This window comes from Clupea harengus, chromosome 11, assembly GCF_900700415.2.
Source record: "Clupea harengus chromosome 11, Ch_v2.0.2, whole genome shotgun sequence".
Taxonomy (NCBI): domain Eukaryota; kingdom Metazoa; phylum Chordata; class Actinopteri; order Clupeiformes; family Clupeidae; genus Clupea; species Clupea harengus.
In genome coordinates, this window is record NC_045162.1 from 7417554 (window position 1) to 7432223 (window position 14670).

Here is a 14670-nt window from a genome sequence, read left to right on the forward strand (position 1 = left end):
TAAAATTGTGTTTTGTTCTGCAACATGTAAATGCCTCCCCATTTAACCTACTTTTGTGACGTAAAGGGTTTTCTCGACTTGCGAACAAAAGCGTTTTCATTGAAATAATTGAGCTCTGACTAAATTAATGATTGAGGCATCTACAAAGCGTCCACAATACCTTGTTGTTCACAGAGCTGACAAACGATTCAATCAAATGATGCCACTTCTGTTCATTTTATACCTGAGTTCTATCCCAAAACCGATTTGGGAGAGCGAATCAGAATTTTCTTGCCTCAATTCTCCAGTAGGGGTTAGCTCTTTAACTGGCATGTGACATCAGGAAGTACATTCCCTTGCGTAGACTTGGTCACACGTGTTTGTGTGGCCACGCAAGTTGCACCACCAAGTACAGATAGAGAGTGGCTGGTCCCCCCAAACTACTTACCCACTTAGAACAAATTCAGATGCTGACCTGGATCAATCTTCCACAATGGAATGCAAGTATCTGAATTTCCATGGGCTGCTACTTCCAAGAATTTCGCACTCTGAAGAGAGCATTCAATATTTCGAGAATTTTCAAGTCAACGACGACGATGTCTTCGCCATCACTTATCCCAAATCGGGTAGGTTTGAACATACGTTTCATTTTACTGAGAGAGCCTAGTAGTAAACGACAGCATGTGTGCTGTTAAATATTTCATTCCAGTTTCACACACAGAATGGATTTTATATCAATAATCTGGTGTAGTTGGCACATTTATAATCTTAGTAGGCTGAACAAAACATAGATGTCATAGATGTTTGATAACCATACGGATTATGTATGGGAGTTAAGAGATTGTATTTTAAAGAGGAGTTTGAGCCTACCCAGAATTTCTGAGGGATGCGAAAAGTGTTCTCGGCGTTCGCGCTGAAAACTACTCGATTGGTTGAGTCAGTCGTCAGAGCTCAATTAGGAGATTAAACTTTACGCGATTCTAGACCTACATGTTGATGTATACATCAGTATGAAAATGTACCTGCCCAGATAACAAGCGTGCATCGGTCCATCGGTGGGTTAAGGTCGGTAGTGGTGGGCCACTTCTGGTCCGCTCTCGGACCACCATCATCTTTAGTGTAACTCAGTGGTTCTCAAACTTTTTCTGTCATTCCCCACTTTGAACAAGGGGGGCTTTTCAAGCCCCACCTGTCCCTCATCGCTCCAATGAAATGGTAGGCCAAGCCTAAAATTGTCAAATGTATTGAAATAACGATAAGTTCTAAATCTTAATCAATAACAAATAACATCAGTTCAAAAATAGAGAAAATAAAAGTGCAATGGTGTCGATCCTTGCCTCAAATGGGCTGAGTTCCAAAAAATAAGAAAAAGGGCCTATTATGCAATTGTGTTATCAATGGTAGGTCAAGCTAAAAATCTCCCTTCTACGTCGCTTTGGATAAAACCGTCTGCTAAATGACTAAATGTAATGTAGCTAATGTAAAATTGTCAAATTTATTGAAATTTTCAACTTTCTTTTAGGTTGATTTTTTGGTGGATTAATACAATACAATACTTAATAGGCTAACTAATACAATATTTCTTTGTTTGAGTCTGGTTGTTTAGTGCGATGGGGGTGTATGATCGTTATTGTCTATAAAGGAAGGCATTGCAACGGGGAAATCTCCCGTTCATCGTCCATTAGCGCCCCACCTGTCACGTCTCTGCGCCCCACACTTTGAGGAACACTGGTGTAACTAGACATGGGTATTACGAAAATAACATACAATGTTAGCAATTCCTGTAATTTCTCATTCATATCCTTGGCATAATCTAGTTACAATATCAGTTGCTTAACAGAGGAAGTTCGTGGTAGCCTACTAGAAAGCTCTTAGGGTAAAAAAAACAATGACCTGGTCAATTGTAGACATATGTTACGCTCTGGCAACGTCTATAAAATGGCAAGGGTTGGTGAAAATGATTGAAGTAAAACTGAGTAAAGAAAGGAAATGTTTTGAAAGCGAGTTGCAAAACGGTGGGCCGTTTGTCTGTAACTCAAGGCAAAAGGTCAGCAGCCCGCTCTGCCCCTGGGCCGACAGTGGCCCACTGTCTTTTTGCTATCAGGGTTGCATAATTGTGTAGGCAGTTGATAACACTACATCATTCCTACAGGTCTCTGTGCACGATAAACACAATGAACAAGGTTATGCTGATTGCATAAAGTAGCAGGACGCACCAGCTGGATAGCTAGTCAACTAGTCATTGCAACACAGCAGCTTAACCTCTATTATTTAAGATGCCACCACCTTTTTCGTCCGTTTTAACAGGCGGAACAATGGATTTAATTAATTGAAATACCAGATTGAGTTGAACCAAGGTGTATGGGTCGCCCACCTATTATCTACTGAGCATTGAGCCACCCAACAACATCATTAACAATCCAATTAGATTGCACACCCCCTCAAGGTCAAAAAGGTAAATATACTAAATACAACAGATATGTAGTCTACTGCAGTGTAAGTGTATGTAGGTAAAATAATGAACATAAAGAGAGCAAAGGAGGTGGTTTTAAGCCCAAATCTGTTTTGAATTTGCTTTGCTGTTCATTAAAGTAATGTTAGTCAGCTCACATGTCAACTCAATTCATTTGGCACATGGTTTCCCTGTTCTATCTCGGATATCATCGAGGTTAACACATACCCTGCCAGGCTTTTAAAAAAATTATTAAATGTTTGTTGAACCCCTTGAAACAATGATGTTGGAAGAGGTCTGAAAGGGGCAGAGCTTGCTGCTGTAACATTAGCCTACCTTACTTTAAGTGAACACAAGTGAAGCATCAACTGAAACATACACACATAAACAAACGTTCTTAATTGATCCACAGTCGCACTGATGTCTTTATCTGATTATTACTGCTGCAGACTGCTGCCGTTTCATTTTGAAACTGACCTGTGCTGTAGTGTCTGAAAGGCAATGTATGAGCAGATGTGTGGACACAAACTAACCTTGCACTGCTTAGGCCTGCTAGCTATGCTAGCTAGTCAAGGTGTGGTTTGTTACCGTAGACAGGTACGTCAAATAGAGGAGTAAGAACTACTCCTGAATGACTTCTTGTTTGAGCTTTTAGGTGAATGTGTGCCTAATGTAGCTTTCGACACACATAACACTGGTGAGAACGCATGAATGGAAAGAAAGCTTTGTTTATTAAATGAGATGAACTTAAATAGTGTGCCTTCAATTACCAGCGTACATTCATTCATGTCTTAATAGAAACAGCTTTTAATTTTGTGTGAAAACAAATTAATTCAATGAATTAATCCAGGGAAGGGAATTTATGTGTATGTTGGTCAATTCATGCATTTCGTTGTGCAGGTTTTACTTACACCGCATCAAGGTTACAACATGATTCAGATAATATTAATAAATTACTTAAATTATGTCAACAATATTATCTTATAAATAGAGAACTAAAAGCAGTATATTTAGTATGGACACCCGCCTTTTAGTTATACCACTCAGAGGAAAAGACTGTTGATGCTTTTGAGGTTTGTCCATTTTTTGTCAGGCACCACGTGGATGCAGGAGATTCTGCCTCTGATCCTTAATGGAGGGGACATTACCCCAGTCAAGACGATTCCAAACTGGGACAGAGTTCCTTGGCTGGAGGAAACACGAGCTGCTCTAGTCATGGATAAAATGACCCCGCCAAGACGGATGGTGTCACACATGCCTTATGAGCTCATGCCTCCCTCGTTCTTTTCTTCTAAAGCCAAGGTAATGATGCTAATTCTACTCCAACCTCCTCTGAACAAAATCATATTCTGTAAACGGTGCATAAACTAAAGTAGGTACAGAGAATAGTTTTATTGTTCACTTTGTTAAATATGTACCTGTGAGTTCTGGGAGAGTGATTTAGGTTGATGCATGAGAGAAAAGTTAAAGATTGTACAAATATATCATCATATAATCTGTGACATTTCACCAGTATACTGTCCATCTTAATAGCATTTGCTTTGTCTGTGCACAAGATCATGTGTATGCTGTCAACTTTGAATATACATTTTTCACAGATTTTGATGTATTAAGTCTAAATGCCTGTTTGGATATTGACACGGTCTGACTTGATACTGTTGTGGAAATACACTGTATATAATTACATGGAAATTGTAAATTCACTCTGTGAAAGACCTATATATTCTCCTTCTCAGGCAATATATGTGGCACGCAATCCTAAAGATGTTTTAGTCTCATCGTTCTTTTTCCATCAAATGGCCACTTTCCTTGATGATCCTGGCACCTTCGATGAGTTTGTAGATACATTTCTGGCAGGGCAAGGTGAGATTATACTTTCTCAAGACTGAACTAGAGAGCAATGTCTTATGCATGATATAATTTATGTACACTTTAGTGTTAATATATTACATTTCTGCTTAAGTGCTGTTTGGGAAGTGGACTGACCATGTGAAGAGCTGGAGAAAGGCAGATCTGGGTGATAGAATTCTGTACGTCACCTATGAGGAAATGGTCAAGGTAAGACACTTGTTTGGAGTTATTTAGAGGCATTAAATATCTCTGAGTTTACCCATCTCAGTATTCACACGGTTATTACTGTTTCCTCCAGGACCTAAAAGGAGTTGTTAGGCGCTTTTCTGACTTCCTTGGTCAAAAGATGAGCGAGGAGACTCTGGAACAGGTGGTCAGTCATTGCAGTTTCAACACTATGAAGACCAATGCCATGTCCAACTACTCACTGGTGCCACAAGAGGCGATGGATACCAAGAAGTCAGCTTTCCTTCGTAAAGGTAATGACAGAAGGTAGCCACAAGATGGCCCCATTAAATGTTAAACAATGTCAAATGAAATATTTCATGTTTTCTTTTTGACTTTCAAGGTATTTATAACAGTTTTACTTCACGTACAGGCATTTCAGGGGACTGGAAAAACCATTTCAGCCCTGAGCAGGAAGAGAAATTCACAGCTGCCATTAGAGAGGAGTTGAGGGGAAGTAACATTCAGTTTCCCTGGGATGAAGACCAACCTGTAGCTGTATGACAAGGTCTCAGTAGATATTGTTTTACTCTTTTGAATCACTGAATGGACTGCAAGACAGTACATATACTTGTCATGTGGAAGAGTCATAAAAAAAATACATTGTACCTCCAAAGCCCTGTATTTATAAACTAGGTGCTCTTAGAACCAAGGCAGAGCCATTAGTTTTCCGGCCTTATAGCAATTCTTTGTGACATCAAGTGTCATGCATGTTTCCTAAAAGCATGGTGGGCTTCAGCCGTTCTTATTACAAACCATTCATTTCAACACATCCGTGAGAGTGTGACACTCGGGTCTGTTGCAAGTGGATCATTGCAACTCCTCATTCACTTGCCGCCAACATGAATGTACCAGAATTCTAGAATTCTCTGTCAGTCAAGTTAAATGCAATTTCTTTAGATATGATTTCCTAAACTAACTTAAAACGTGTTGCCTTTAAAATAATCTCACAGGGGATATTGCATGTTTATCTGTTATGTCAGTATTTAGCATGCATGTTTTATGGTGCCATTTGTCATGTTAGAACATCTTATTTAGTTGATTTTTATATTCCCCTTTATTCTTTTATTCTCATTTTAAAGATATGTTCTTATTCATTTTAATTGTATGATTGTAAATATTCCTACAATTATTAATCCATCTATTTTAGGTAAGACCTTACCTCAACTATTCTTTATGCAACAAAAGTGATGAAAAGTGTTTATACAAATAAAATAGTTTAACATATTTGCTTTCCTCTTATATAAATGCCTATGCTTAAATCCCGGAGCCAGTATACATGAAACGGATACAGATACATGAAACACTATTTTTGCCACAATACTCACTGTTCCTCCTACTGCTGTTCCTCCTGCTCAAAAGAAAGTCCACACTCGATGTCTCCTGGCTTCGAAGGCTTACTTGAAATCAGATATGCCTCCACTTGGTGGCAGTAGGGATGCAACCATTTTAAATTGAATGTGCGGTAAATAAGAAAGTAAAGAAAATAAAGAAAAAAAAGTTGTTAAAAGTAATTTAACATCTTTAGTTCCAATTGCACATCAATCACATGACCTCAAATGAAAAGCAATTAAGCATACTGATGTTATAACCTTTTTGCAGTCGAACAAAACAAAACAAAAAATGACACAAATGGACACAAGCCATAGACACCAAGGCCATAAACTACCCTTTTTTAGTTTATGGCCTTGGTGTCTATGGCTTGTGTCCATTTGTGTCATTTTTTGTTTGACTGATACCAGTTGGCAAGCAAAATAAGTTCTGGCTAAACTTACATGTTTGTCATATCAATAGTTATTCTGATTGGCTGTTGAGCTCAAATATCAACAACCATTCGCCAAAATTGTGGATTATATTTTTAACGGCCAAGTGACATGAGACTCTATAATCCTACATGTCAGCAAGGAGGTGAGTTAGTCTGGGGTGTGGATAACAGGAACATGTTGTCAGTAGAACATCTTTACTTCTCATGTCTTCTATGGGTATATGTTACATATATATAAGCATGCTCCAGGTCTTGTTATGTAATAATTCTTTACATTTCACACCACAGTATTGTTCCTACTTTTAAATGTCTTGAATCTTGAGAGAGGGATTCGGGAGAATGTTACTTGACCCTCCCTTCTCCCTCTGTTGACCTTGATCCTGTCCTGAAAGGGTCATGAAAATGCTTGCCAAGATTCTCGAGGCATACGCCTTAACTCTTAATACTCTTGAAACAGCTGTGTCCTGTTAGGCATAAACCTTAATGATTATTGTCACGTATACCAGGAAGATTCACTTGTCTGTGCTCTCTCTCTGGAACCTCTCTCTGGAACCTCGCTGACTGAGGGTGACAGTCTCACACCCTTGAACACAAGGAAGACTCTTTGCATCTGTCACCGCTTTGAATAAAATACTATGACCTGAAAAGTTGGTTTTGTAATTCAGAATATCATATGAAACAACTTATTTACATCCAACTTCCTTTGAGATTAAAGTAAATGTTATCTGTTCTACATTTATACTAAACTCCATACTGAGTATCACCTATGTGCATTAAAAGATAGGGGGTGAATTGCAGAGGTGTTATCAGCAAAATGTCTACACAAAAATACATCCAAATTATAACCCATGCTAAGGGACGGTTCAAAGCAGCAGATAGAGGTTATTTTGAAAACAACTTTTACTCTAAGACAGCTAACCTATGTATTTAAAAAAAAGTATCACTTCTAGGACATTTCCTTGGTGAGAGACTCCATGCTTAGTTGCTTAGAGCCGTACTGGCTCAGCCACTTTAGTTCATGCTAGGCTTTTATGCCATGAGCCTCACATATTTTCCAGTGCCATTATCTTCCCAGAACACTTCATTTTCAGTCCCATTCAGTCAAGGTGGCGGCCCTAAACATGATAGGTTCCAGCGAGGCAATGGACCATCAGTTACATTTCGTAAGAGGTTTACATTTCTTAGCATACTTGTAGGAAGTATGCAAAGATGTCAGCAGATGCCTCAAATGGTGGAGCAACGATGTGTACTTGTTAGTAACAATGTCACCACACTCCGCAGTAGGCCTAACCTCTCTTTCTTATCGGAAGTCTACAGTTTTTTAAGTTGTTCTCTTAGATTAACCATCAGTTCATGCACAAAAGTAATTATTGCTTTCGGCCTACGTACGTCTCGTGTTTCCCTCTGTTCCCTCCTCCTCTTCATCGCTCTGGTTCACAGCAACCGAGGCAGTGGGAGTTGGTGGAAAGCCTGGCACGCTGAACTTATCAGGAGCCACTGCAGCTGTTTGTGAAGTCTCAGGGGGAAAAGTTTGAGGAAAAAATGACCGGAATAGGGAATAACTTGTTGTTTCACGTGCAGCATTTTCTTGAAATGTGTTTACTTTCTCTAACATTTAGCTACAAATCTTGCAAATCCCAACTGGCACTCATTCCATGTGGGGGCTGCTGAATGCATTGGTTTCAGGGATATGCATATATGAATGTTGTCTTCTTTACTAAGTCCAGCACCTCTGGGAACAGTGAAGGAAGCTGCACATCTGTCTATCAAATCAGAGTTTTGGCTGCTTGTGAGTAAATAGCTTGGAAATCCGGCTCATCTTGAGAACACGTCTAAGTTACCAGGCTTTAATTGCACTAATAAACTGGCTTGTTTTTGTAATAAACACTCTAAAATGTGATGTTATTTTGAGAATGGAGTAGGTTTTGGTGAAGACATCCAACTGATATAACAGCACCATCTCAATTATATTAAAAGCAATGCTGAAAATTAGCTTGCCATTTTGTTTGTCTCATACCCACGCTCAGAGATAGCTGCTCACCCACATACACACGGACAGAGAAGAGGCAGGCTCACCAGAGTCACTACTATCCCACACACACAGATGCGTTCGGTGAAGTTTCAACATGGAATGCAAGTATCTGACCTACCATGGGCTGCTGCTTCCAACAATATCTCACTCTGAAGACAGTCTGGAATATTTTGAGAAATTTCAGGTCAAAGATGATGATGTGTTCGCCATCACTTACCCAAAGTCAGGTAGGTTAATGGATAAATGTGCAGTTACTAGTGTCGACTACTTTCTAGCCCAAAGTCAGGTAAGTTAATGGATAAATGTGCAGTTAGTACTGTCGACTGTGTCAACCTAGATAACCTACGCTGCTTTACTCTTGGCTGTTCCCGTAACACATAAAAGATGATTGAACAATTATTTTAATTCAGTTTGATCTCTGGTTTGTAGGCAGTGTGCACTGAGGTCAGTTTCACGCAATAAGGATTTCGCAATAATGTTCTGAGGTATTAAATGTTGTCTTAACGCATGAAAAGGTTGTTTTGAGTGGTTCCACAACTGTGCTCAGGGAAAGCTTAAAACTAACTGCACATGTTTGGAGAGCAAATAAGAGACCCTAGGGTGTATTATTTCTGAGTGCTGTCAGATTTGAGGATGTGCAATAACACAATAACACAAAGAACAGCTTGGCAGTGATCTATGCCCTGGCCCAGACTACGGCCATCATCATTCATTATAACCGTGGACTTGAGGTCTGTGTCATTGTAAATGCTATAATGTCTGACATGACATCTAATTAATCATAACCGAGGAGACTTGAGATCTGTGTCATTGTAAATACTAGAATGGCTGACATGCTTCTGGGCATGAACCAAAGAAAAACACCAAGATCATTACAGCGATGAGGTTATTTGAGATAACACACAACCTCTGACATTTCAGTTTTATTAACAATGTTATATACTGCAATTGTTCAAGAGGTGGTGCCTCATTTTATACAGGAGGACAGAAACACAGAGGATACTGACAGGAGAGGAGCAAAAACGACCTTTAATTCTAAGTTATAGAGGGAAAAGACAGCCTGTAACTGTAAGAATAAAAAGGTAGTGTAGGGGAGAAAGACTCCTGTCTCAGGTTTGAGGGGGATAAACTATTTCAGATTTCCAATGAACCAAACTGATTTCTAAACAAGGGGTTATTTTAAAGATAAGGGTCCGTTATTTAACAGATGCTTTTATCCAAAGGAACTTACATAGGCATGGCCAAGAATCCGACCCAGGTTGGAAGGCAGCAATGCGAACCACCTATTCCACCAACACCCAGGTGCACAACACGCTACTGATATAATTCATTTCAAAACACTGTTAATGACTTATTCATCAAGTACCTTGTATTAATAATTTCCTTGTATGAATCATGTGCTTATGTAAGCAGGAACATGGCTTTTCTGTGTTTCTGTGTGTATAGTACTTAGATTATTAGGTGCAGACTCCACTTTGTCTGCATATGTGTAAGAGCATGTTTGGGTCAGAGGTAATAAGAAGGGTCGAACTGTGCTTCTTTCGACCTTGTGTAAAACTGACATCCTTGCATGACAGAAAGCATAGTAAGATGACCTCGGATGTCAGAGACCCACCAGGTGGTTATCCCTGCTGACAAATTGTTTTGGCGTCAGAGAACGCTAACTTCTATCTACTGTATATAAACCTTGTGTGATGTTTAATTTTGCTTCTCTCTCGTCTGCTGCAGTCAGGGAGTGAGCCTGGGCTCTCTCTCTGTCTGAGAGGGGGCCCGTGCCTCTCTCTGGCCTGCCAGGACGTGGGTGAGCCCAACAAGCTTGTTGTTGTTGTTGAATAAATATACTTATATGCAACTCGGGAGTCCTGAGGTAACTTAAGTGAATTTTTTACCTAACAGCTACAAAGATCTGTTATAAAGTCACACTCATGCTCATATTCTACACAGAAGACCCTACACTCTACACAGGTCTCAAAAACGTTACTCACGGGTACTGCTTCACACCAGCATATCAGTGTACAGCTGCCACATACACAAACTATAGTTCCTTTCATTTTCACTCAGAAAAAGATATACAACTATTTATTCTGTTGTTGCCAGAAGCGTCACCATTCATGATCACACACTTTTCTTGAAATGGAATGAAATTACTTAGTTATATCTTTCAGTTAATTCTTGCTCATTCTCTCACTTTCTGCAGCGGTCATATTACACGCCGCACTGCGATGCGTCTCGTTTTATACCATGATAAAACACAGGGAGGGGTTCGGTGTATGGAGGGAAGTCTTAGTTGTCTGTTCCTCTCCCAAAGGCACATGTTAGTATAACAAACATAGTGATCCGCTGGACCTTATACACATACGCCACTGCAGAATAAGATGAAACACAGTGGTCAGGGGGGAGGAGAGGGGGTATTAGTATCCCTCACACAAGATATCTGGAAAAGTCAGGTGAAGTCAGGTGCCGATTTGCACAAGCACAAAGAGAAGCAACATTATTTCAGCTTCTTTGTCAACATGTGTTATCAGGGTGGTAGCAGGGTCTGATTTGCTACGTCGTAGAACAATCAAAGGCCTGGAGTATTCAGTCATTTCAGCCATCAACTCCTTACGTAGTCTTTAGTGGAGACATTTAAAAACATTTGACTTGGTTTTATTTAAGACAAGAAACATGTTTTTCATATTTTCAGTGTCTGACTTTGCCTCTACATTTGTATTAGTTCAACTTCATGCAGTTATATTTCAAGATCCCAATAGAAGACTATCATAAAAGACTTTCACGACTTTACTTTGTCTGTACTATGTGCAAAGTCCCAGGAATGTGAAAGAATCACTATTTTTACTAATCTTTACTAATTATTATTACTATCACTATTATTACTATAATCCAAACGTTTGTTAAAGGACCATGAATATCAAGTTCAACATTGATTTCATGTCATTGCCATTACATTTGGAGACTGATCTCTCTTAACAACAATAGACAAATGACACTAAGCAGTGCTAAGACTATGATGCCAGTCCCAAAATGGAAAACTTGTCCTGTTTAATGATGATGGCAAAAGTTTAAGACTATTTTAATATTAACTACTTAGATGACTTGAGCATTTGCAGTTGACCCCTCAGTTAAAAGACTGTTTATACTTTCCCTTTCTGAGATGTACTGTCTTTTTGTCAGGCACCACGTGGATGCAGGAGATTCTGCCTCTGATCCTTAATGGAGGGGACTTTACCCCGGTGAAGACAATCCCAAACTGGGACCGAGTTCCTTGGCTGGAGGAAACACGAGCTGCTCTAGTCATGGATAAAATGACCCAGCCAAGACTGATGGTGTCACACATGCCTTATGAGTTAATGCCTCCCTCATTCTTCTCTTCTAAAGCCAAGGTAATGATGCTAATTCTACTCCAACCTCCAACACAATAATATTCCGTAAACGGTGCATAAACTAAAGTAAGTACAGAGAATAGTTTTATTGTTCACTTTGTTAAAGATGTACTCGTGAGTTACAGGTTCTGGGAGAGTGATTTAGGTTGATGCATTCTACTCCAACCTCCTCTGAACAAAATCATATTCCATTTACTGCCCCCTGGTGTTGCAAACAGGTCAAAACAACTTAATGGGTCATCAGATCATAGAGTAGATAATTACATGAATGAAGGCAAAATAATCTGCACGCATGGAGCTTACTTTGTGTATTCCTCCATTCCAACCGATTTCTCAGCAGTTACAGCAGTTCGTGCCAACTTGGCTATTTGTTTTTATTTACGTTAATATTGTTGTTGTTTTTTTATCAAATGTATTTCTATTTCTATTTTTTATTAATTTTAGGCTATATAAAACACTATTTATTTATTTTAGGCTATATGAATCACACTTTATGAATACAAGGTGTTTGTTAATGAAATGCTTTTTGCATCCTGGGGTTATACATTCTACCTTCACCAAACAGCCTTGACAACAGGCTGTGGGTAAGTCAGTTAATGTTAACATTTTCATAGAAAGTATATAAATAGTCAACAGGGTAAGACTTGACTAACTGGTTTGCGGGAGAATTTATAAAACAGCACATCATCACAGCTACATTACAGTCCAAAATTACCTTTACCTAAAATGACACTATATTTGCACTATATAGTACCAACAATTGCAGATATAATCTATTGTTCTAAAGGGGCTATTGGCTGTGTTCTATCATGCTTGGTTCCCCCTCTTTATCACAATTGCTTTGGTGCCAAACTTGTAGGACACTGTTTGTACAGGAATATTGCAGTCTCTCTGGATGAGAGGCATTCTTGGCAGACAGATTTGGCCTTACGTTAGAACTTGAAGAGAATCGTTTTTTACCAGGCTGAGCTGTACCTTTGCGGGGGAGTTGGTGTCTGTTATAATCTACATACAGTATGCGTATTCTTCTCATTCTTAAACTATAGGCCGTTGTTTGTATTCAACAGTAAAATGATAATACAGGCCAAAGCGACACACAGCTTAATGTGCAGTGAATATTACTGTTCATTTTGTTGGCGTGTGGAAAATGAGAGGAGAGTGATTTAGGCAGATTTTTGTGGTTAGTGCTGACAGTTTTATAATAGACACAGTCAATGCTTATTTTACACAAAATGTATGCTTCACATGATTGCTTGAAATTTTGCAAAAAATAATTTCTGTCACCGTCACAGCACTGCAATAGGCTAGTTGTGGATTCAGACGCTGCTAGACTCCATGCCACTCCATATAACGGCTAAAGGAAGAGATTCCGACGTTTCAAGACTCTCACTGCCTACTCATTGCCCACTTTGAATGTGTGGTCTGACTTTACCTTTGTGGAAATAACTACCATAATACCACAACACACTCTAATTTTAAACAAACTTTATGAAAAACCTATATATTCTCCTTCTCAGGTCATATATGTGGCACGCAACCCTAAAGATGTTGTGGTCTCATCTTTCTTTTTCCATCAAATGGCCAGTTGCCTTGGTGATCCTGGGTTGTTCGAAGAGTTTCTGGATAAGTTTCTCGCAGGGAAAGGTGAGATATGTTATTTACCCAAGATAAGATAAGAGAGAAATATTGATGGAAGAAAGTGGTTCAACTTGTCCTGCTTGTTCCATTGAAGTGATGTTTGGAAAGTGGACAAACCACGTTAGGAGCTGGAGACTCACAGATCTGGGAGACAGAATTCTATATGTCACCTATGAAGATATGATTGAGGTACGACACTTGCTACACATTTGGTATTATGTATTCATTTGTATGTATTATTGATCTTTATTTGTGTCTACATGCCATCGTAATCGTACAATAACTTATATCTTACATTTTTCCTCCAGGACCTAAAAGGAGTTGTTAGGCGCTTTTCTGACTTCCTTGGTCAAAAGATGAGCGAGGAGACTCTGGAACAGGTGGTCAGTCATTGCAGTTTCAACACTATGAAGACCAATGCCATGTCCAACTACTCACTGGTGCCACAAGAGCTGATGGATAGCAAGAAGTCAGCTTTCCTTCGTAAAGGTAATGGCAGACAGAAAAGAAAAAGAAAAACTTTTTTTTTACCTTAACAGTATTTATTTTACATGTTTTTTCCTTCACTTACAGGCATTTCAGGGGACTGGAAAAACCATTTCAGCCCTGAGCAGGAAGAGAAATTCTCAGCTGCCATTAAAGACGAGATGAGGGGAAGTAACATTCAGTTTCCCTGGGATGAAGACCAACCTGTAGCTGTATGACAAGGTCTCAAGGAAACTCATTCCCAGTCATTCTCTCATTTTAATTACTAAGAGTAATTAAAAGTACATTATTAAGAGTACATATTCTTCCACTCTGGTCACGATTCATGGCACAGTGTGTGTAAATGTTACTTGGTAAAGATTGTATGAAAGACAAATATTGTGTGAAAATGTGTGGTCATTTCTTTGTATCTGCATATTACCCACACTACATATTGAAAAGTAAGGATTTCAATGTTATTCAATTAATCTTTCATACATTATTTTTTATTAAAATCAAACATGATAAAGCAGGTATTTAAGGTAATTTATCTGTAAATCCGCCCACTGTCTTTGAACTGCAATTGATGATGCTGACAGAAAGATCACATCTCAGCAACTCTTTGATGCCACAAAACTTGGTATATGGACTCAGTCAGGACTCCTTCTTGAGGTGGTGCATACATGCTGCTTCATTTGACCACTGGGGAGCGCTATGATTATCAGATTTTTATCCCAAAATGCTTGAAAAGGGCCAGTTCAAGGGACAGTTGTCATGGTAAAAACGTTCTCTGGGGTGACAACACCGGAACCCCCCAATCGTTTTCCTGCTTCATTTCCTGCTAAACTTGATTGCATCAAATCAAAATCTCCGTTTGACT

The 14670-nt window shown here is 39.1% G+C and overlaps 2 protein-coding genes across 2 annotated transcripts; both read left to right on the top strand.

Annotated features, from left to right (window-relative positions):
- Positions 1 to 323: 323 nt before the first annotated feature.
- LOC105891819 (sulfotransferase 2B1-like) lies at positions 324 to 5092 on the top strand. The gene is made up of 6 exons (XM_012817997.3): positions 324 to 605; positions 3525 to 3733; positions 4168 to 4294; positions 4395 to 4489; positions 4581 to 4761; positions 4881 to 5092. Exons 1-6 carry the CDS (start codon positions 473 to 475, stop codon positions 5009 to 5011), a joined length of 876 nt encoding a protein of 291 aa, XP_012673451.2. The 5' UTR covers positions 324 to 472; the 3' UTR covers positions 5012 to 5092.
- A 3195-nt stretch (positions 5093 to 8287) lies between these two features.
- Positions 8288 to 14187, top strand: LOC105891760 (sulfotransferase 2B1-like). The gene is made up of 6 exons (XM_012817940.3): positions 8288 to 8531; positions 11479 to 11687; positions 13205 to 13331; positions 13420 to 13514; positions 13634 to 13814; positions 13899 to 14187. Exons 1-6 carry the CDS (start codon positions 8399 to 8401, stop codon positions 14027 to 14029), a joined length of 876 nt encoding a protein of 291 aa, XP_012673394.2. The 5' UTR covers positions 8288 to 8398; the 3' UTR covers positions 14030 to 14187.
- The last annotated feature ends 483 nt before the right edge of the window (positions 14188 to 14670 follow it).